The sequence below is a fragment of the Balearica regulorum genome, chromosome 3 (genome assembly GCF_011004875.1).
Source record: "Balearica regulorum gibbericeps isolate bBalReg1 chromosome 3, bBalReg1.pri, whole genome shotgun sequence".
In the NCBI taxonomy this organism is placed as follows: domain Eukaryota; kingdom Metazoa; phylum Chordata; class Aves; order Gruiformes; family Gruidae; genus Balearica; species Balearica regulorum.
Window position 1 is genome coordinate 81,520,446 of NC_046186.1, and position 21,760 is coordinate 81,542,205.

At 44.1% G+C, this 21,760-nt stretch overlaps 2 protein-coding genes across 2 annotated transcripts; one reads left to right on the forward strand and one right to left on the reverse strand.

The window, feature by feature from the left end:
* Positions 1-3,817: 3,817 nt before the first annotated feature.
* Positions 3,818-9,862, reverse strand: EXOC8 (exocyst complex component 8). The gene is made up of 2 exons (XM_010311210.2): positions 8,228-9,862; positions 3,818-7,569 (listed from the first exon to the last, which is right to left on the reverse strand). Exons 1-2 carry the CDS (start codon positions 9,743-9,745, stop codon positions 6,961-6,963), a joined length of 2,127 nt encoding a protein of 708 aa, XP_010309512.2. The 5' UTR covers positions 9,746-9,862; the 3' UTR covers positions 3,818-6,960.
* Positions 9,863-10,055: 193 nt separating this feature from the next.
* SPRTN (SprT-like N-terminal domain) lies at positions 10,056-16,505 on the forward strand. The gene is made up of 5 exons (XM_075748679.1): positions 10,056-10,450; positions 11,904-12,003; positions 12,830-12,958; positions 13,743-14,010; positions 14,309-16,505. The coding sequence occupies exons 1-5, from the start codon at positions 10,173-10,175 to the stop codon at positions 15,043-15,045; spliced, it is 1,512 nt and encodes a 503-aa protein (XP_075604794.1). The 5' UTR covers positions 10,056-10,172; the 3' UTR covers positions 15,046-16,505.
* The last annotated feature ends 5,255 nt before the right edge of the window (positions 16,506-21,760 follow it).

Consider the following 21,760-nt stretch of genomic DNA (forward strand, 5'->3'; position numbering starts at 1 on the left):
GATGACGCAACTTTATTTTAGCGTGTCCAACTCTGTTATTGCCGCCTCCTGGAAAGTTTCAACGCTGGTGATTTAGGGAGTCTACTGCTCCTGCTGAAGCGGGGGGAAGGCTTTGTTTGGGGCCATGATTTTTCCCACTCGAGTTGAGGTGTCACAGAAACGCACACTTTGCTTGCTCACGTGCCGCTCTTGCTCTATCATCGCCCTCCTATCGCTTCTTTGCCAGCTGATTTTGCGAAATTCAACAGAAATTTAATGATGCTCCAATTAGCTCTGAGTATAGGATCGGGCCTCTCAAATTCAGGGGCGCATATTACGCTCTTCAGCGTGCGCTTAAGCACCTCGCTGGATGGAAGTCAGAGGGACAAAGATTATGGATCTTTCCTTGCAACCCCCCCCAATCACCCTCCTCCCCACGTACATTGTCATGAGCGAGAGCAGGCAGGGAGGTATATGGCCTGAATTACGTTAAGACAGATGCACGGAGTGTAAATTAACATGCAGTTTGGCCTCCTTCCTCCACAAAGCCGGGCTGGCACCTCTGCTGGAGAAATTATGCTGCGGAGTGGGAAAATAAACAATCCTGCCAATTGTTAGCAGGACAGGGAGGGGGAAGCAGAGCAGGAGCTGCTTATCAGAGACCCACGTTTTGAGAGGAAAATTCACTGAATCCTGAGGAAGGAAGGATTCTCTGCAGAACTTCAAGGACTCTTCTGACAACCCCATCCTGCGGGAGCTGGGGCAGGGAGCTGGGCCCCTTCCTATTGTGAAAACTGGGTCTGGAGACCTGAAAATGGACATTAATAACCCAAGTCCCCAGACTGCAGCAGTGCTGTAAAGCTGTAATTAAATAAAAAAATTAAAAACAAAAAACAAAAAACAAAAAAAACCCCAACAAAACCAAAACACATTAGTCTTAACATATCTGACCAGCACAGACAGTTGTCTATGAATTGTGATTTTAGAAGCAGTAGGAATGACTCAAAGCCCAGAGAACTTGAAATCTGGAAGTGTTTGAGGCAAAGTTTTCCCTCAGCCCACAGTCAGGCTGGTGAGAGTCTGAAGTTCAGATCTCAATTTTGCCCAAGTTTGCAAGCATTTAGATTCACATGCCTTGTACCACAAAGGATTTGGCGAACTCTCTCTCATCTTCATGAAAATGCTGATTTTGACTGGATCAGCTTTCTGGGAGGACAGAGAAAGAACTGTGTGTTGGTACAACTAGCTGAAGAGCTGCATAATTAATTTATTTTTTAATAACTTGAAATCATCATTAATTCAAGCATCTCCAAGGACTTCCCAAGCAGCAGTGAAGTTAATGCTACCTGCTCTTCTCCCTGGTCCACCTTGCTAACACAATACATTCAATAATCACATGCCAACATATTAGCACATCTGAACAAGATTCCCAACAGCTGCAGGGCCAAATTATAGTTTGGGTAATCTTCACCAATGTCTCAGAGTCCAGCTCCTGCCGTGACACGAAGAGATTAATAACTCAGCTTTCATACCTTTCAGCTCTTGTACTGGGCTATGAGAACATATTGAATGCAATCGTATATGCATACGGCAGATGCCTGTTTTCCCTGCGCCGAGGCGATGCTCACCAATGCAGAGCTCCTGTGGGGCCCCCACTGGTAACCATGTGCCATCACAGCTCCCTTCAAGTAATTTGGGGAGCAGGTTCTCTCCATACTCCCGTGCAATCTTCTGCCTGGGTGAGAAGTGGGATGCTGAGGCCATCGAAAGGAATGCAGCTGTGATCCAGCTACCGCATGGGGAGGGAGAGAGGATAAATACCACAGGATCACAGAAGGGTGATCTAAAATTGCCTTAAAGCTGTCCCGGTCAGCCATGTAAACCACCGGGAAGGGGAATACTGCTCAGTGGTCAGCAAAGGCCAGGCCTCTAGCTAGTACTTTTGCTCTGCTGTGTGAAACAGAGCACATCTCTAGCAGAGACTCTAGTTCAGCCTGTAACCCTGAAGTTGAGAACTGTATTACAGGGCATGTTGAGCCCACCGAAGTTGTATTAGCAAAGTTTCCTAAATACTCCAGAGGTAATTACTCTGTATCTGAGGTGGCTCCATCAAATTCTGATCTATTACTCTAGTCAGCATCCCTTGTACCTACAAAGGACGTAAATCTATTTTCACAAAAACAGTATACTACATATGATTGGGAAACATTCTTTCCATAGTTTGCGGTGTTTCTCTCTCCACTACCTTTCAGAGTTTGTCAGGATTGAATACATATCACAACTCTGAAACTTCTGAGGGAAAGTATACGTCTACAGGCTATGCTCACAAAGCTCTTTGACAGATATGCCCCATTCTGGGTTTGATTTTCTTCAGAGAAAACACACTGGCAGTTTACATAACTACTATTTTTAAGTAAAAGGTAACCCAACTAAAACATAGAAGTTGTGCAGCAAAGGGCATGTAAAGACTGCATCAGTTATGAAGATGGGTGGTGGGGAGCTTCTGCATTTATTGCGCTGGAGTGCAAAGCTGCGTTATGAGCATGAGCTCTCATTGGAATTTGTCATGGTTTAGCCCCAAGCTGGCAGCTGAGCACCACGTGGCCACTTGCTCATCCTCCTCCAGCAGGATGGGGAGGAGAATGGAAAGAATCAGTTGGGATAAGGACAGTTTACTAGGACAGCAAAGGAAGAGGAAAATAACAACAACAGTACTTACAGCAGAATATACAAAGCGGATGATACACAATGCAATTTGCTCATTGCCGATTAGATACTCAGCCTGTCCCCTGGCCAGCTCCCCCCTTTCATACTGAGCGCGATGTCATATGCTATCGCATACCCCTTTGGCTAGCTTGGGTCAGCTATCCCAGCTGTGTCTCCTCCCAGCTTCTTGTAAAAATTAATTCTATTCCAGTTAAAAACCACGACAGAATTTCAGTCCGATATTGAAGTAAAATGACAAGTGGTCACACAAGCTTGACTTTGAGAAGTCATTAAGCCGAACATCTTACACGAGACAGCTGAAGCTGGGACAAGCAACTGTTCTGCAGGGGCCTGCAGTCTAGCAGAGCGTCTCTCAGGCAGAACAAAAGTCACATGTTGGTATGTACCTTTAGAAAAAACAGACAGCTGAGATCCTCTGCAGGATGCCTGCTGATGGTATAGAAACACAGCAGGAAAAGAAAACATGAAGAATTACAAAATTAACAGTACAAAAATTAGAAAATGCAGAAGAGCACTACCAAGGAAGGAAAAAGAGTTGACCCTAACATCTGAATCGTTCGGTGCAGCATTGTCTTTCCCCATCACGCTACGAAAACATCCCTAGCCACGCTGCAAGGTACACAGATTTAATGCCCATGCCTGCCCACAGCATACTGAGGTTTCAGCAGACAAAACTCCACCTAGTGAGGAGATGGACTGTATTGCACATTCACCATTCAAGTTAAGTATGAAGGGACTCTGGTGACAAAATATCCTCTGGAAGGCAACAAATCCTATAGCATTACGCTGCCCTGGTGTTAGTAAGGCCTCACATATCTATGCAAAGTGCCATTAGAATAGAATACAGCCTCTCCTCAATTTGAATCAGATAACAGTGTTGAGAAACATTTTCTTCCAACTTCACCTTATTAAGCTACACGCTGACTTCGTAAGAATGTAGCTGAAGTGACATCACTTGGCTTTCATCACCTCACTGCCTCTTACATCTCCCTTACAAACGACTGACCTGAAGCTCTTTGACTTCACTGGAAATTTATTAGTGGGCTTGAACTTTGAACCAACATCCCCTTTCTGATGATGATACAATAAAACCAGAAATACACCACTAGTGTTGTGTGTCCAACAGTTTTAATACATGGTCCTCACTGCTCAGAAAAGTTATTGCATTAAGTTCTAATACATAAATTCATCTGAATTAAAAAAAAAAAAACACTTCATTTTACACATCACAATTTTGTCACAGCAGCTAAAGGAAACCAGATTTTATATGCAACTGTCTCAAAACAAAAAAACAAACAAAAAACCAACCAACCCAAACCCACTAGTTTTTCCTCAGATCAACAAAACTGCTATTGTATTATTCAGTAGTTACTCCAAATCCCAACTTGAACACCACCATCCCCACAAGTGTATAGCTCTAGAAAAGTGCCATTCCAAATTACCATCTGCAAATCTGAAATTTATTAAACCATGACTCTCAGCATGTGTTGACTTTTTCTGTTAACTGAATTAACATACAAAGCATATTTAATTAAATTGCACACCATTTTCCTTAAGTCATTGGTTTTCTTTTATTATGACTTGAATAGATTCACAAGTTACAAAATACCGATGTTACCTACAGCAGTTTATACAAATCCACACGTGTGTCTGAATTGTGACAGGCACCAAAACATGACATTTGATCACCCAAAGGAAAGATCAAATATGGATCACCCTGATCCATTAAAACCAACATCCACGTAAGCCCACTGCTCCACGGATCATGGCAGAGACAAAATCCGTAGGCCCTGTGCGCCGTAAATAGATTGATGAAGGGATCGGTGACAGAGGCATAACAGAGCACATGACAGAATTACATTGTACATTTCATCCTCTGATGAGGGTAAGATGTGCTACACCAGCCTGCAACAGAAGCATGAATAGGGCTCTCCTCCTATTCAATCTTATGCCAGAGCTGGGAATCTGGAAACTACAATTCGTCTCCTTACACAAAATCCTCAAGAATCAGAATAATCAAGAGTCTTGAGCTGCAGTTCTACAGCCTTCCCTTCTCTTGCACAGCCAAAAAAAAAAAAAATTACATAAGGCTCATCTGTACTTATTCTGTGCTCACAAGATACTTTCTTCTGCTGTACAGAAAACAATAAAATATACCTGTCCTCAGAGAAAAAAAAAACCCTCCCTTCTTCTCCTCCAAAATACCTGTCATCATGGAGAGCTCTCACTTATAATCCACTTGAAAATACTTCTCAAATTAAGTAAGGCCAGGTTGCTACCTTTGTCCACTTTAAACAGATAACAGAGAATATGTTATTTCAATACACTTCACTAGGTTCTGGTATCAAAGACAGTTCACTAGCAAAATAACGTCTGTGTGGTTCTCTCTTGGAGACAACATGTTCACATAAGTTCTAACTCTCACTGGCCCTGTACCTAAAAATAAAACTATAGCTATTTCAGTGGTTTTCAATCAGTTTTAGCTAAGAGCACCAAGTTACCCTGTAAAACCAATTTGTACATTTTTTCCCTGTGATTTGCCAGCAAAAGGCTCAAACACTGGAGAGCAAGTGAGCCAAGACAGTGGGACGCCTTGCAAAATCTGACAGTTCAAAAGGCATCCAAAGAGCAAGAGAAAGAAAACTAGCCACTAAAATGAAAACAGCATTGAACTAGTAGGGTGAAAACAGTGACAAGCCAAGAAGGTTCAGTATAAACAGTTATGCAGAATGTTTTAATAGTGGTATCTTTTGTTTGTTCAGGCAGTCACAAGGCATTCATCACCATGATACAAATTGCAAAAGCTTTCATTTGAAAGCACAAGAGGATTAGGATACTCAATTATTCCAGTTAATAACACTTACTGAGAGTCTAATACAAGGTTACTTAGCTGTAACATGATTTTCTCAGAATTAAGAAAGTCTGCACTGAAGGGGAAGAAGTTTACACAGCTTAGAAGATGATGCTGACAGCTTTCTAAAGCCAGCCTTTACACAAAACTTGGCTTATTTTATTTTCATACACACATACTGAACAAGATAGCCATCACCTTCAATCCAAATAAGGAAGTATTTGCATAAACTTCCTCCACCTACACTGGAGTTCCCAACCAAATACAGTCCTTGCGCTTTCTGCAAAAAAAAATAATAGTTCTTCTTGGTTATTGCTGTATTACAGGAAAGGAGACTGATATTTGCAGGAGAGACAGTGTGTGTTTTGAAGATTGCATCACTTACAAAAAGCCTTACACCCAGTCTCTTCATCTTGTGCTGCTTCTGTACAGCAAAACTAGTATTCTGTTTCTTCCAAACAAAACAGTACCTTCAGACTCTCTCCCTGCCCTGCACATCTCAAGAAGATTTATGCCTCTTTGCTATGGTTTCTACCAGTAGGTAATGGTCCATAATGCATTTATGACAGCACCTCAAGCAAGAGTGCATACTTCATCAAATGGACATGACCCCAATGAAGTCCATGAGAAAACAAGGAAGGGGAACACAAAGGGGAAGGGAAGAAAGTTGCACTCCTTCTCTGAAGGGAACAAATGCTTCTGACAGCAGGTTTGTTTTCAGAGAGCTGTAATTTAAGCAAACAGGCCAGCTTATTAAATAGAAGCAGCCCCTTCACCCAAACACAAAAATCTATACAAAACCCCTTTTTAATTTAGATCTACCTCTGAAATGGATGAAGATAATTTGAATGTTGGAGAAACTGAAGAGTCTGCACTGTTACCAAACAAATCAGACTGTGCAAAACCATGTTGTATATCTGCAGTGCTGAGTCACATACGGATGGTGGATATGCCTCACTGAATACCACACCCTGGGAGCATTTCAGCACTTCCCCTCCTATCAGAACACTACCTTAAAAAAGAATTCCTACAGTGACATGATGAGAAGTGATCTTTTCCTGCCATATGGTGTACATATATTTAAGACTTCCACAAACATTTGGCCAAAAATTGTATATTACAGTATTTCCCAGTCCACAAACACTACACAAGCCATTCTTACAGGATATGCTATCCAAGGAAACATGACTTCAGCCTTACTTCTCGCTCCCCTACCTGCCATCCACCAAGAAAAGCGTTGCATCCTTGCAGGCTTTGATTGTAAGTCTTCAGTTTCTGGAATGCAGCAGTTAGACTTCTGCATTTTTCAGGGACTAAAAAAAAACCCCATTTAGTTCATATATTCAATGTACAACATTTTCAGTAAGTGCTCTCGCTCTGTTCTTATGAACAGTCAGGTCACTTCACACCACAGAGGTGGTACTTTCCGGATTTATACGCATCAATCTTGAAGCATTTCTCAGATCCTGTAGCTGCTTGGCTGGCTTTCCAACTCCTTCCTCAAATCTTTTTTCCACAACAGGAAGGACAGTTTCATACAGGAAGGATGCATTCTGCCTAATGAATGCTTTCTTCTCAGGGTCCTGTTCACACCGTAAACTGTAATCAACATGCTGGACAGCCACCAGGATGATTTCCACGAGACTCTCCAAAAGAACCATATGCAGCTCTGGGAAGTAAAGCTTTAACGCTTCCTCCAAGAAGGCCATAGTCTGCTTAGTGAAAGCTACTACAGTATAGCTAAGGTTGACCCAGCAGTCATCACCAGTGTATTGGTCAAAATTGCCCACCCCGCAGCTCCTCATCTCCTCCCTGAGTTTCCCCAGCGCCTCTGGAGTCATCAGGTTCATCCTTCTCCACATCTCCTCAGAGTTGCGGTGCTTGGTGGCCTCGATGATGATATCCTTGTAGCTCTGTAAAGCACCTTTGATATCCTTTACCAGAAGGGTGTGAATGACGAAGGTGAGATCCAGTCCAATCTCGCTAAGCTGCTTGCAGTGCTCTTTAGCTACCTTGGGTATTAAGGAAAAGCGAAGGGTGTTACTAGTGTGCAGGCCCTCTTTGCATCTCACACATTTACCAAATGTATCAATCTCAGAAAATGGGGAACCAATAGTCATATTTCACTTATTTCTCCTGCTTGAAGAAATTCCTTATTAATGAGAAATTAATAACTGAAAGATAAACCCTGCCTGTCAAAAATACTCTGGACGATTACACCATAACCCGCACACATACTTTTTTTTTTTCTTTTTTCTATTAGCAGCTGAAAAAAACATAACAGGAGAAAGTCTTGCAAAAAAATTATGGAAATGTAGCCTGGGACAGGCTTGGAAAACACAAAAAAGCTTCAAAATACTCATCATTCAGAGGTAGTCTACGTAAATTTTAGGGCCTCCTAGTGGCTAAAGGCAAATCAAGAATAAATACATTTTGCACTTCCGATAAAGGCAGGGTTTTTCTTGCCGTGTATTTTCATCTTAATGCTTTCCTCTGTTATATTGAAAAAATGAACCAACCCCAAATGAATATTAACCTTTCAATGCAGGAAACCTCTCGGAGACCTACTCAAGAGTCAACAATTAACCTAGGGTTAGACAAGAAGATTTACAAACTTTGCAGCCTTTGTTTTGATCATTATGTCACACCACCCTCTTTGGACCCTCTTACCTTGACACACTCTGCCGCAGTTGACAAGCTCTCTTTACTATCAAATACTTGCTTACTGAAGGCATCTACAAACATCCTCATGGAAGAGCGGGCCCAGACAACGAAGGCTGAGTAGCAGCCGTTGTTGCCAGCAAAGTCCGTCTCAAACTCTCTTGCTGTCTCTAGGAGGCTGGTGAAGAAGACGTGGCAGAGCTTGTGGATGTAGAGCAGCGTGGCACCCTCGATGCGCAGCTGTCGGATGGCCGTCTGCACTGCAGCTGCCCGGTTCTTCAGGAAGAGCTCACATGCCTTGGTGGACTGGCCCAAGCGAATCAGCTGGGACACGGCTCGACGGGTGGCCCGTGGCCCTCCCCGCAGTGAGCGGTCTGGAGACAGCTCAAACACCAGCACGTCCGTAAGCTGCCGGACCCGCTCATCCACCTTGGCCCGCAGCTCCTTCACAGGCTGGCTCACGGGCTTGTCCCCCAGGTACTCATTGAGTTTATCCAAGAGGTCCACCGCCCCTTCAAAGTCCCGCTGAGCAATGCAGACGTCCAGGTCCTCAGGCAGCTCCTGGATCCACTCAAGTGAGAGGTCAACCACCTCTTCCTCAGCAGAAGGCTCTTCCTCCTCATCATCCTCATCCTCCTCAAAGGGGTTGGTGGATTCAGGGGGTGTTGGTGCAGGCCGGGGCAGGGCCTCCTGCTCAAGGCGTCGCTTTTCACTGAGGGCCCGGTTGCGCTTGGTCTCCTCCAGCACCTCCAGCCACTCCTTCTTGATCTTGGCGTTCTCGGCCTGGAAGATGCGGCTCTCGGGGAACATGAGGAGCTTGAACATGTCCTTCATGGGTGGGTTGTCCTTGACATTGACCACAGCCAACCCGTCAAGGGGGTAGAGGGCGTCATAGCGGTAGGCGCCGCGGCGGTTGGGCAGGGCGGTGGCCACGAGCAGGCAGTCGTTCATGAGGAAGGCGTGCACCCGCTGGATCTGCGCCATGTGGTCGGCATCATACTCCACCAGGTCACCGTTGTAAACCAGATACTTGCCAGGGCTCTCGGGCAGGAGGTCGCGGCAGCCCTCCACCTTCTCCAGGAGGGTGGTGAGCGTGCGCTGCCGCCCCTCCTCGCTGGCCGCGGCCTCCTTGGCCGACAGAGGTAGGAAGGGGTCGGCAGCGGCGGCGCGGCGGGCGCCCTGGGCGGGGTCGTCGCGGTCGGCCTGGAGGAGCAGGGCCTGGGTGACGGCCTCCATGATGCCCTTCTGCTCGGTGAGGATGTGGCTGAGCTGGTACATCTCACTCTCCAGATAGCTGATCTCCCGCGCCGTCTCGATGAACTGCCGGTAGTTCTGGTAGACGTTGCGCTTCAGGCTCTGGGCCGTCTCCTCGCTCAGCGCCTGGATGCGCTGCCGGTGCTCCTGCAAGTCCCGGTCCCCGTCCGACTGCTGAGACAGCTGCTTCACGTACTCCCCCGCCGCGAATCCCCCAGATTCCAGCTGCCGCCGGAGCCGGCTCCCGCCGCCTTCGCCCAGCGGCAGCGCCATCGCCGCGCCTCCAGCCGCCCCGCTGCCCGGCACCCACCCCGCCGCCGCTGCCGCCGCCGCTGCCGCCGGGGAGACCACCACTGCGCCTGCGCACAGCGGCACGTACGCCGCCTGCGCCAGCATCGCCGCGCCGATCGCGCATGCGCGGACGCCCCGACGGAAAGCGACTGCCCGGAGCGACGCGAGGCCGCCGCGCTGGGGAAGCGTCGGACTCGGATGGGGCGGGGCGGGGCGGGGGAGGAGCCGCGCAGCGCGCATGCGCCAAGGGGGGGAGGGCATTAGGAGTGTTCAGCGCATGCGTAGTTGGAACGAGGTTGCGGCGTTGCAGTGTTCGTAGCGCGGTGCGCGTGCGCCGGCGGTTTCTGCGGCCGTTGGGCCGGTTGTGGCGCCCGCCCGTGGTGGCGGCCGTGCCGCTGCGCTGCGCGGGATGGAGGAGGAGGACTTCGTGCTGGCGCTGCAGCTCCAGGAGCTGTGGGAAGCGGAGGATAAGGAGGCGGCTGCGGCGGCGGCAGCAGCAGCAGCAGCACCGTGCCCTGAGGCCTTGGCGGTCTCCTCGCCGCTCCGCCCGCTGTCGGTGGTGGACGAGGCCTGGGAGCTGCTGGACCCCAGCCCCGACGTGCACGGCCTCTTCGTGCAGTTCAACGAGACGCTCTTCTGGGGGCGCCTGGCGGCTGTCGAGGTGTCGTGGAGCCCACGCATGACCCTGTACGCCATCCCGGGGGGGGGGGGTGTGTGTGCGCTGGGTCTGCTCGCAGGGCAACCCTGCTTGGGGAGGGGGCCGGGGCTCTCGGTCCGGGCACGGCGGTGAGCAGCCTCCCGCCTGGCAGCGCCTGGCTCGGGCGGGCAGCCAGGTGCGGAGGTGAGGAGGGCAGCCGGTCGTTCCTGAGCAGCGCTGCCGGGTGGCGTTCGCTGGCCTCTGGCTTCAGAAGCTGCCGTGCCGCTGAACGGCCCCGGCAGTGTGCTGGTGCTGTGTCACGGCTGTTGGAAGAGGCTGTCGCCCATCCAATAAGGAACGGCTCATCATATAGCTGCGGGGTTTGGGGAGGGGGAGGGAAAGATGTCATTTGTCACTCTGTGCCACTCCTAACTGTGGCTTCATAGGCATGACCTACTAGTGCCACAGCTTCTCTTCCAGATACTTGAAGGTCTTGCTTTTCTAACATAGTTTGCACCCCAGGACGTGGGTTGGTCACTGTCACTGTTTTGTGATTCATTTGTCATCTTTGGCAGTCGTGAATGGCTTTTCCTATGGTGCAGGCAAAACTGTGAGATCTTAAAGTGGAATAACTTGGTCTTAAACTGAGTATGTTGAAACTTAAAAGAATATAGTGGTATTGCTGTCATTTTTCTTCTTGTTTTTTATGATAGTTTTACAGCATGGCAGAAAGGCAAATATGAAAGGATAATACCATATTAATAAGAGAATAGGCTAGGAAGGGGAATATAACAGAAATCTGAGATTTTTTTAAAAAAAAAAAGCTCTGCAGACTGCAGTTCTGCAGCAGATCAGCTGATACAATTGCTGGCTGCTGGAGTCCTGCACCCTCTTCCCTCTTGTCCTTTGCTGTCTGCGGTACTGCTTAGACACTTGGAAATACTGGGATATTGAACTGGTAGAGGACTAACGCAATAATGGGAAAAAAAAAGTGTTTTCTGCTGTGTTACTACATATAAGTGATGATATGTAAAGGTGCAGTAACAGTTGAAAGCTGGGGGGAGGGGTGAAATTGCAGGAACCAGCAGTTAAGTCAGTGTTGGCTCCTGTGAATCTCCACCCTCTGTTTTATGTATGTCATTCCTTGAGTTCTAATAAAAACAGTCCTTTGCCTCCTAAACAGGTTAGCTTGTAACAGTCTGTTGTGATTTTTTTTTTAAATTCTTAGCTTTGAGTTAAGTGATTGCAAGAGATCTAATATATTATAGTTTCACTTTTGCTAGTTTAGTCACAGTTTGTTGTAAGGAACTTGCGGGCTTTTTTTTTTTTTCTCCTTGGTTAATGATACTGAGTTTTTCAAGTAACTATTAAAAGTGTTTTTTCATGTTCTGAGTTACCTACTGTATGTTGGGAGGGGCTGGCATTTTAACTCCAATTCTCAATTTTCTTCATGTACTACAGAAACAAGTAGGTTTTCATATTTTCTTTCTGTGTCTCTTTCAGCTGTGCTGGAGTGTGTAGATATGAAGGAAAAGGTGGAATGTGTTCCATTCGTCTAAGTGAGCCACTCCTAAAGTTAAGACCGAGGAAGGACCTTGTTGAGGTATTTGAAGATTGCTCATGAATCTGCACATAAAGTGTATTGTGCCTCCCCCCACTGCGTGCACACACTTTATGTTTCATAGTGGAATTCTTATATACAGTGACTTGTAGATCGTACAATAGTGGTAGCTTTATCGCTATGTTTGTGTTGCTTATCCGGGCAACATCACGGTAATCTTTCAGTTTTGAATTTCTAAATGGACAACTCTGAGAAGGAGTCTGAAGTCACTTGTTTATTTTACTGACTTTATAAAGGGAAAACTAACCCCCTTTTTTTACTCCTAAATTATCCTCTAATATGAAAACCAAACATGGACAGAAAGCACAATCAGAAAATGTCTGTAGTTTCATCTTTTATGTAAAAAGGCCAACAGCAGAAAATAACGATACAGGATATGACTGTCAACATAACTTTGTGTTGCTTGTTGTGCCTCTGTTGAGGCTGCTTGTTTGACTTGGCTCAACATTCAGATTTGCTTAATGAACAGGAATGAGGTAGAGGTTCAACCTTCTCACAAGAATCTCTTGCTTGTAGAGGGGATAATCTCTTTAAAGATCTGACTTAAGTTTGAGGATTATGTCTTCTTTTTGGAATGTCACTTACTGTAGTAATATCCTCAAGCATGTTTTGGTGGTATGGAAATGGAGGTACTTTGATTTGACAGGTGGAACTAGTATTACATTTTTATGACCCAGAGTGAACATGTGAATGCATGAAAATAAGATCAGTACCAAGATAAATGTAATGGAATAAAATATTTTTAGCTTAATTTTGAAAATATATGTAATGCTTTTCAGTAAACAGCTAATGGTTTGCATCGTTTCAGACACTGTTGCATGAAATGATCCATGCCCTGCTTTTTGTTACTAATAATGACAAAGATCGTGAATCTCATGGACCAGAGTTCCGCAAACACATGCGTCGCATTAATCGCTTGACTGGAGCCAATGTCACAGTAAGCATAATCCACTTAACGTAATTTAATAGAGGATTTTTTCCTGATTTGGTTTTTCCGTATGCCTGGTGTGGTGTGAGTAATATACTCGTTCTTGTTAGACACTCCACAGTTGGCACCAATACAGATTTGCATCCAAGTATATGCCAGTTCCGTAGTTATTTTGTTGGGGATGATGGTGGGAACAGGTTGAGGAAGATGTGGTGAGTTCTTAGTCGTATAATTTTCAAGTATACCCTCTCTAAGTATTTTTCTTTAACCTTGTTTTAAACTTGAAACAACTTAATGATACTGGGGACAGAATAGTTCCATGTTCAGAATAATATTTGGGAAGAGCAGTCTGTTTTAGTTAAGATTTATATCGGTAAAAGCTAATGGGTTGATGATATTTAAAAATCATGTGTCTGATAAGATCAATTAGGGTAATAGCTGGAGGGAGAATACAATACTGGTATTGTTTACAATACATTCTAAGCAATATGTCATTTAGGGTGAAATTGTAGATTTTTTTTTTATGGGGATTTTATTGTAGTTCAGACAAGATAGGCAGGACATATTCCTACACATCCTGTCTTTTTTTTTTTTTTTTTAAGCTTTGTTTTAGTGGTACCTAAATGGTGATCAAGTTTTACCCAAGTTCAGCTCTTCTAAGTGGTAATGTAAAAATCACAGCAGTAATGGAAGGAATGAAATGGTGATATATTTTAAAAAAAAAATAATTGTAGAGCTAGTTATGTAAAATTAGAAATTTTCTGAATGTCTGCTTTGTTTATTTTAAACCTAGATCTATCATAGCTTTCATGATGAGGTGGATTTGTACCGCCAGCACTGGTGGCGATGCAATGGCCCCTGTCAAAATAGAAAACCTTACTTTGGATATGTGAAACGTTCGATGAATAGAGAACCCTCTGCACGAGACTTTTGGTGGGTTGAGCATCAAGAGACATGTGGAGGTACATTCACAAAAGTGAAGGAGCCAGAGAACTTCTCTAAGAAATCCAAGGAGAAAACCCAGCCAGCAAAGCATCCAAATTCTGAGCCATCTAACAAAGGTATTTAAAATAATTCTTTTTTTCTTTTCCACACTGTTTTTGTCCAAACAGTTCCTTGCATAAATACATATCAAAGACTACATGAGTTTTGTTTAGATATTACTGTTACATAGCAAAGAACAGGGCCCATTTTAGTTGCGTATTTCTAGGTTTCTTCTCAACTTAATTGTTTGCAAAAGATTTAGTTTGCTACACTGTTTTCAAGCGGCAAATTTTTCGAGCAAAACACATAAAATTCTAAGGTCATGATTTATGTATGAAAAAGTTACTAATTTTTCTTACTTCTCTTATTTTGCAGGCAAGACACAAATGCATGATATGCAAGATCTGACACCTTTTAGTGGAAAGGGATATCGGCTTGGAGGAGGAGACAGTGGACTCTCAGAAAAAGGCACAAATTCCAGCAGCAGTGTTAGAAACAGTGAAACACCTGGTTCACAGCTTCGTTCAGTAGTAAGGACAATACCAATCCCTAAAAATGAGATAAAATTTGAAAAATTGCCCCGTAGTGGCATCTTCTTTCCACTTTATACTGATGATGCCAGTGAGAAAATCAACTTAGCTTCAAAGCGTGAGTTTCCTAAACCCTCTGTTGCTAATACAAAAGCTTACAAGAATGTTAGTGGGTCTCCTGTTAAAATTGCTCGTGTTATGGAAGTAAAATCAAATCAAGGCTCTACAAATGGCAAGAGGGTAATGCCGCTTTATAACAGGCCATCAAAACAAATCTGTCTTGAGCAGACAACAGCAGCTCAGGTTGCACCTGAGAAAAAAATCTCTGAGTGTACTAACACCCTGCAGCAATGGCCAAAAATGGAAGACAAAACTGCCTTTGAAAACTATTTCATTAAAAAAGGGAGTACTGATGTCACTTTAAGTATAAATACACCTATGAAAACCAAAGCTGAATCTACAGTGTCCTCTCAAAGTTCCAGCACTGCTGTAAGGCAGGATAAAAAAGTCAGTTGTCCTGTTTGCCAGTCTGAGGTTTTGGAGTCTAAAGTAAATGAACACCTTGATTCTTGTCTTGCATAAAACCTTTCAGAAAGCTGTCTCAAAAAGATAAACCAGGACTGAAAATATTGCCCCAAAACTACTGTGCTCAGGGTTTGCTTAGCTGTGGTTACTTCACTGTGTGCCTGTTCTGAACTGGAATTTTAACTACTGTCAGCATGCAGAACAACAAGTTTTGTGGAGCTGCACGTCAGTGCTGACTAGGAAGCTGGTTGCTCCTTGTGTTCCAAAGAATCGACTACTCTCTTTTAGTAGGTGGATGTTTGTGCCAATGTTCTTGCTGCAGAACCTGGGTAATAGAAGAGAAGGTGAATACTTCCAGAACTGCATGTTATCAAGGCAGCTTTTAAAATTAAGACATTTTTAATCCTGCTAAATTATCTTTGTTCCTAAGACCGTTTTATGTTGGTTTTTTTAAGTGTTTTTGGCCATTCTTAACCACCTATAATAGATAAGAATTCTTCTGTTTACTGCAATGTCATTAAGTAGTGGGTATTTTTAGAATAGTAAGTATTTTGCTTAAGCCACAATTACTCTCAGGTGGTCCTACTCACCCATGACCTTTTTGAAAAGATAGATGAGTGTGAGAATCTCAAATACTTTGAGGAGCTTGTTTTCAAGAAGAATTTAAAAGTTAGCCATACTGTTAGAAGTTGGAGCGGTCAAATGGAAGATAACGAACTTCAGTCTTAGGTGTCTTTTGGTCCAGGATCCCAGTTGGACTCTCCACCCACTTTTTCTGATGGTTTGCACAAACTGTTGAAAGTTCACTAGTTCTTAGGCTATAGGTATTATATACATGAGTAGCTGACCCCCATATGCTGATACTAGTAAGTAAAAGTTGTGAGGAATACTGGTAGCAATACTGCTAAAGACTGTTCCTGGCTGTATCATAAAAGCCTTCATGATTTTTCAGTTAAACTTCCAGTGTTTTACAGGCCAAAATGGCATTAAATTGACATGAACTGTCAATCTTTGTTTTGCTGCTTCTGGATGCCAGCCAGCATAGTGGTTAGTATCCAACAAGCCAGTCAGTTGAGTACTAAAACCATTGTGCTGTGAAAAGTTACGAATGCTGAGCAGATGGGTTTTCTCTATAAACTTTCTGAAATGTTAACAATTCTCTTGCTGCACTGAAAGTATTTAACTGGTTAAACAGTTAACAGCTTGATTCCTTACTTGTAAAACTGATTATAAATATTTTTGTTTAAAAAAAAAAATGCTGTTTCATATATTGTTGCTATAACTTTAAATGGCTATATTAGCCTCTGATGCACATATGTTGCCTTTATATTATCAATTACTTGCTGCTCCCTTTTGAAATTGGGAAATAAACTGATGTGCAATGGAATTTGGCAAATGACACCTTGACTCTTTTGAAACATTGATGTATTTTTTTAAAATACTGATGCTACAGATGTTTAATGTGAATTGGATTGTTCTTGCATATTCTGAATAAATTGGTATGTTTTAAATTTTCATTAAGCCTGGGTTTCACACAGCAGTTGTGGCCATCTTGCATTACTCACAGGTGGGCTCACATGTATATCTAGTAACAGTCTGGTTTAATGGATCCTTTCTGTATTTTTTTTCTTTTCTTCTTAAATTTCCCTGTAAAAACAGGAGTTGGTGAATATATACTGCATCAACCTCTACCTTCTCCATCATATTTTGAGTACAGTTTCACTTTTGTTGCATTTGAAAATTTTACAAATGTGGATTTTAAAACTTGATTCGACCAGCTAATTTTCCATACTTCCTTCTTAAAACTGCAGAATCTGTCAGTGTTCCCAGTGAAACTTGACATTTCCAAGGACAGTGCTACTCAGAAGTATTTGTACTATCACATGTTTTCAAGATGAGGACTAGATTCACATCATGAAAGGTCTCTCACATCATGAAGCATTTTTGAGAGAGACTTCCTTTACTATTGTTCTCACTAGTTTTCTGGTTTGTCTTTCCCATTGCAACTGATAAGAGTAAAGGAGAGGGGAGGATTGTAGGTATTGTTAAATGGATTTTTATTTTTATTTTCTAATGTCATCTTTTATATCAGCGGTATGCATAGAAAACAAATGTGGGAATTGACCTGTAGAATTCAGGGAATAGTTGGCCTGTTGGGGTGAGGGGGAACTTAAGCTATAGGCAAGTCCTGTCTCAAATAGACAGATGTCCTAAAATAGATTTGTTTTCAAAACAGTTGAGCAATTCTGGACCAGATGTGAAAAAAACATCACCTCTGCCCATGCGTATTTTTACAATGAAGTATTGTGATGCCAAGATCTCTTTTATACAGAGATAAAGGTGACAAAAGAGCTGGGTGGATAGGCTTTGCAGTTGCTACCTATTGCATGCTATTATTAATAGGTCATGGCCTTGGTTTGTTTGGGTTTTTTGTTATGTTACTGTGAATGCTGTTTCTGTAAGATTTTGTTCTTGAATACAGCATCCTTCCCACAATTATAACAATGACTACCACTGTATTTTTAAAATATGCTTGTAAACTTGTGTCAAAGGTGAGAAATTTCATCTTCTAAATCAGTTGACTTTGTCTTGAGTGAGTTTCGATACTGTCTATAACAACACAAACTAGTAATGAATCTTGAACAAACATGCTTCACTGAATTGCAAAATTAGGTGCATGACCAGAAATCTGAGAAAAAAGTTAATATACTTGATTTCCAAGACAAATCCGGTATGAGAGAGGTCAAATGCATGTGTGCTATTTGTCAACAAATAGTTCTGCAAACTAAAGGCAAAAGCAGTCTGGCTCTGTGGTGATCTACCAGAATTGCTCAGGATTCAGGTAGCACTTCTAGAGGTTAAACTGCCTAAGCGAGGGTTACTTAGCTATTTCATTGTTATAATGAGAGGGTGCTCTTAAGTTGCCTTGAAACTAGTTACTGGGCAAGAAATCTCAAAGGTCAAATATTCTCAAGTATTTTTTTGCTTTATGGAAATGTTACCTAGGAAGTTTTAACAATACTTGATGAGTTCTGATGGATTGGGAAGTAGAATTTTTCTCTGGAGTAATAAAAACTAATTGGTATATTGCAAGAAGATACGTAATAGAAATAGTGTGCTTTGTACCATGTTTTATAAGTGATAGCATGCATTTCTCTATACTATCTCCAGTAGTCCAACCACTATTTGTGTTCACTTGGGATATCTAGGTCACGTAGGAAGCATATTCTTAGGGCAAGTTCAGCCCTAATTGCCATGTGTAAGCTGACGGGCAGGATGTTTTTGTCTAGAGGGAAGAAGGCTTCTCGGTCAGGGCAGGTGCTGCTGCTCAGACTGTATAGGAATTAGTTACCTGAGCCTCCTTTCTAGGAGTGCTTTTCAAGAGAACAACTAAATGCTGTTCATTTGGAACAGGCTGTGAGAAATAGTTTCTGAGAAAAAGTGAGATGGATGTATCTTCTAAATTGGTTGCAGCAATTCATGGAGAATGACGGGGTGGTGCAGACTGCTCTGGCTGCAGAGTGTTAAGAAACTGCCACCACGGCTGTTTGCTTCATCACTGCTGGAGATGGTCATCCTTGAACACAGTGTCCATGCATCAGCTGTTGCATTTAGCCACCTTAAATCAAAGGGCCGCTGAAAGGTTGGACTGGATGGCCTCCTGGGGTTACATCTGACCTGCCTTCCCCTATGAGCATATGATCATTGCTGCCTGAGACAGCAATGACAGAAGTGAAACGACCCTTCTCCATCAGGTGCTTCCTTCCTACCTGCCAGCCAGCATTCATGAATTGTACACTCCAAACTGAAACACCCAAGTTCTTTCTTACATCTGGGTTATTACAGCTGTTTTGAAGTCTTAAGCTTAAAGAAACAATTGCTTGTATATGAACGTAAAGACTCTAGGTTAAATTACCCTTAAAGTGCAGTTTATGGGTAGACGGCTCATGAAGCACACTTGCATTTCAGTGTGGGTGTGAAAATATACTGTGCTTGTTTTCATATACTCATGTATATGGAAAAAACACCAAGACTGTACAGCTGTGTGGAACTTTGGGGATTCTTCCAGGGGCCATTAGGTGGCACTCCTTGCACTCAAGGAATACTTGGTTCTTCCTCTCCGACCTGTACAGGGAAAGAACAGCAAGTGCAGAATTAACAGCCTGTGTTTCACCTATGCCTGCGCTCCATGCTGAAGACAGATGGCAGGAACCCCGACTGGACCACAAACAAGTTAAAGAAGGAGGAATGGGGAGTGTGTGGGGGGAGGTCTGCAACTAGCTGAGAGTTGGGAAGTAGACTTTACGTCTAACTGGGTTTTGTGCAAGTGTTTCTTTCAGCTCTGCTGCAAGAGGGACTTGGAAGATGAGGCAGTAGCTCCTTTTTCTAGTTGAGGGCTCAGTGAATAACCCAAAAGGCATCCTTTTGTGGTCTACGTATATGGCACCTCGTGCATCAGTTGCAGTGAAAAATCTAATTTCCTGTCACCATTCAGCATCAACCCAGTTCCTCAGGAGAGGCAGGACAGAGAGCCTTGTAGGAAGTCAGAGTGGTTTATAAAACACAAAATTTAACTCCTATGCCTCGGCTAAGCCTGGGAGCTGGAGGGGTGTGACAGGCCAAGGGAAGGGTAGGTGTGAAAGCTAAAAAAGGGAGATAGCTGTGGCCTTAATCCATCTGTTCCCTTTTAGCTTCGACCAGGCTGCTTTAAGACTAGATTAAGTTTCTAAGAAGGTGCAGCAACGTGGCCAGAATAGCTCACCCTGTCCCCAGCCCATCCATCCGCTATCCTTCACATAATTTCATCTGCTTTTTTGTACTAATAAGTCATAGACCTACCATTTCATAAACTGCATAACAAAGAATGGTTGAAGGAGCAAAAAAACAAGTCAAATATCTGGCTCCGTATTGCTTAATTTAGAATTAATTTCCTCCCAGTACCTGAAGGTGCCTACAGGAAAGCCGGAGAGGGACTGTTTATCAGGGAGTGTAGTGACAGGACAAGGGGTAATGGGTTTAAGCTGAAGGAGGGTCGATTTAGATTAGATGTTAGAAAGAAATTCTTCCCTGTTAGAGTGGTGAGGTACTGGAACAGGTTGCCCAGAGAAGCTGTGGCTGCCCCATCCCTGGAAGTATTTAAGACCAGGTTGGATGGGGCTTTGGGCAATGTGGTCTAGTGGAGGGTGTCCCTGCCCATGGCAGGGGGTTGGAACTAGATGATCTTTAAGGCCCTTCCAACCCCAACCATTCTGTGATTCTAAATAGTTTATTTTTCTTTAAATGACATCAAACCTCTGGACCATAATTTCTGTGTTCACTGCAAGCACCTTCTCTTCAGAGATCTGTCACTGGACACATAGGTGGTCTAGGGTAAAATGCAGACTAGAGCTCAGTGAAGTCTTGTACAGTATCTTAGCTATAGGAATATGGTTTAGTTGGGGGTTTTAATTGTTCTAGTAGCTTCGTTCCATGCAGCACCTTACTGGTGGGAGGAACTGCCTTTGCCTTCCCACTCACCACCCTGCTCTCTCCCCAGAAGCATCCCAGCAATTATCCACTTTCTTCCCAGAAGGATCTGCTCAGTGGGTGTGCTACCACCCATTTTTAAACAGGTTTTGATTCAGCAGGAGGGCATGTGTTGTGTTTTGAGAGAGGCACGAGGCAAAAAAGCTGTGCAGATTGCTTGCCGGCGCAGCCTCTGCAGCACTGGCCTGCAGCCCGTGCAGGGCGGCACGCATCCTTCCCGCAGCACCTCAAGCGTGGCTTGAGGAACTGCTAGCCATTTTGTTCAGCTCAAGGGCAGTGCTTCTAGGAAGCAAAAAATAATTTGTCCAGAGCAGTTTATTTTTTATGCCCCTTCATTCTGAGCGCAGCATCCCAAGTCCAACGTTTTTGGCCTGTTTAACATGTAACCCAGCACACACTTGCTATTTTACAGGCATTACTCCCAAGACTTGTAGGGGCTGTGCTGTTTATGGTGCACCGCCCATCTTATGCTAGCTGCTTTTCAACCAACAGCAAGACAAACTCCCTGGTGTGTGACAGAACCGCACAACTTGGCACAGGCTGCTCCCGATAACGCAGAGGTGGGAGGATATGATACAAAGTCTGGGCTGTTCTGGCAGATGGCAAACGGGAACACGTTCAAAGGGAAGAGCTGTCTTGAGGATAAAACACCCCGGGGGCTTCAGAAAAGACGGCACCTCTACCAGGCGTGGTATGGAAAGCTGCGAGTAGGGGACTTCAGTCTCAAATCATCTGGTGTCTTCTGCAAGATACATCGCTAAGAATTATTTGGGTTAGTCTTTAGCTTTGCATTTAGCAGTACCTATACAGGAAATTTAATTTAAATGTAAGAAACAACTTTTTTACAGCGAAGGTTGTTCAACACAGGAACAGGTTGCCCGGCAAGGTTGTGGAATACTTGAAGATAATCAGACTTTAACTGGATGTGGTCCTGGGTGACTCCATCCAGGCCAGGAGAGCTGGACCAGACCATCCCCAGGAGCCCCTTCTACCTCCGCAGCCCTGGGTTTCTGCCTAACCACCCCATGAGCACTTCAGGACAGAGTGAAATTACAGCAGAAGGCAGTTAAGATCCATCTGTGTGTCCTTGCGCTGGCACAGCGCAGGAGTGCTCACACCATCTCTCTTGGTTTATTTCCAGCTGCACGTTTCTTGTTCTCTTTGCAAAGTTCGGCAGGGGCAGCTCTCCTCACTGCCACCACCCAGGCCATGTCCAGGAGTACCCCATGGGGACTGCACCCCCCCC

Coding starts and splice junctions, on each gene's coding strand:
- EXOC8 (XM_010311210.2), bottom strand. CDS start 9,745: ATGGCGCTGCCGCTGGGCGAAGGCGGCGGGAGCCGGCTCCGGCGGCAG. Junction 7,570..8,227: donor CTGCGGCAGAGTGTGTCAAG/GTAAGAGGGTCC, acceptor TTAATACCCAAG/GTAGCTAAAGAGCACTGCAA.
- SPRTN (XM_075748679.1), top strand. CDS start 10,173: ATGGAGGAGGAGGACTTCGTGCTGGCGCTGCAGCTCCAGGAGCTGTGG. Junction 10,451..11,903: donor TGGAGCCCACGCATGACCCT/GTACGCCATCCC, acceptor TGTCTCTTTCAG/CTGTGCTGGAGTGTGTAGAT. Junction 14,011..14,308: donor TTCTGAGCCATCTAACAAAG/GTATTTAAAATA, acceptor CTTATTTTGCAG/GCAAGACACAAATGCATGAT.